The 737-nt window shown below is 46.0% G+C and overlaps 1 protein-coding gene across 1 annotated transcript in view; it reads right to left on the reverse strand.

The window, feature by feature from the left end:
* Window positions 1-91: 91 nt before the first annotated feature.
* The window catches only part of ANKRD40 (ankyrin repeat domain 40), a 13,317-nt gene continuing 12,671 nt past the window's right edge, over window positions 92-737 (reverse strand). The window contains exon 5 of the mRNA XM_012811532.2: window positions 92-735. Within this exon, the coding sequence (XP_012666986.2) occupies window positions 652-735 (84 nt within the window). The 3' untranslated portion in view covers window positions 92-651. The remainder of the gene's footprint in view (window positions 736-737) is intronic.

Raw genomic sequence — 737 nt, forward strand, 5'->3', positions numbered from 1 at the left:
TGAGGGGAGTTAATGCAGAGTTGACTGCTGAGTCGTCAAGTGCCTACAAAGGAAAAGTGGGGGAGGGGAAGCTCTTTTGGTTAACAGCATATTTACAATTAGGTAACTGTATTCTTAAATACTTTTAACCTGAGTAACATTTATAAATATGTTATAAGAAACCTCACAGTCACAAGCCACACTACAATTCATTTGTCCAGTACCTGTGCATTCCCCAGTCTTCCTCTCTAGTCACTTCAGGACTTCAGGAGAGTCGTGAGCATGCAACACCAAGAAAAGCACATCCCGGCCCTTCAGGTGCACTGTCAACAGGAGTGGCTAGAAACAGGCTCCACTCTCTCTCAGATTCTGCTTAGATAACGCTCTCACATTCTGCACATAAAACACACTGGATATAGAACCTTCAGCTTCTGCCTCTCCAGACCACTTCTCAGCTGTTCAAAGCTTCACGCAATAGGTTTATTGTGCACCAAGAGGCTTGGAAGAGTGGCACCGCTGCTTGGGGGTCAGGGGCTTCCTACCTTGGCAGAACAATGTTAGTGTACACTACACACTGGCACCAGGGGCCCTCGTGGGCATCCAAGGCATTTAGATCAATGGCTTGTCCTGGGCCCAGAGGTGACACAAACTGTCACAAAAGTCCCTGCTGCATTAGTAAGTCAGTTTTGAAGCTCTCCTGTTATAGCAAGGCCTTTCAGTCAGTGTGGATGTAGCATTTCTGAACAGAAAATTATTTT

This window comes from Otolemur garnettii, unplaced genomic scaffold (assembly GCF_000181295.1).
Source record: "Otolemur garnettii isolate 467f Iridium unplaced genomic scaffold, OtoGar3 scaffold00162, whole genome shotgun sequence".
NCBI lineage: Eukaryota > Metazoa > Chordata > Mammalia > Primates > Galagidae > Otolemur > Otolemur garnettii.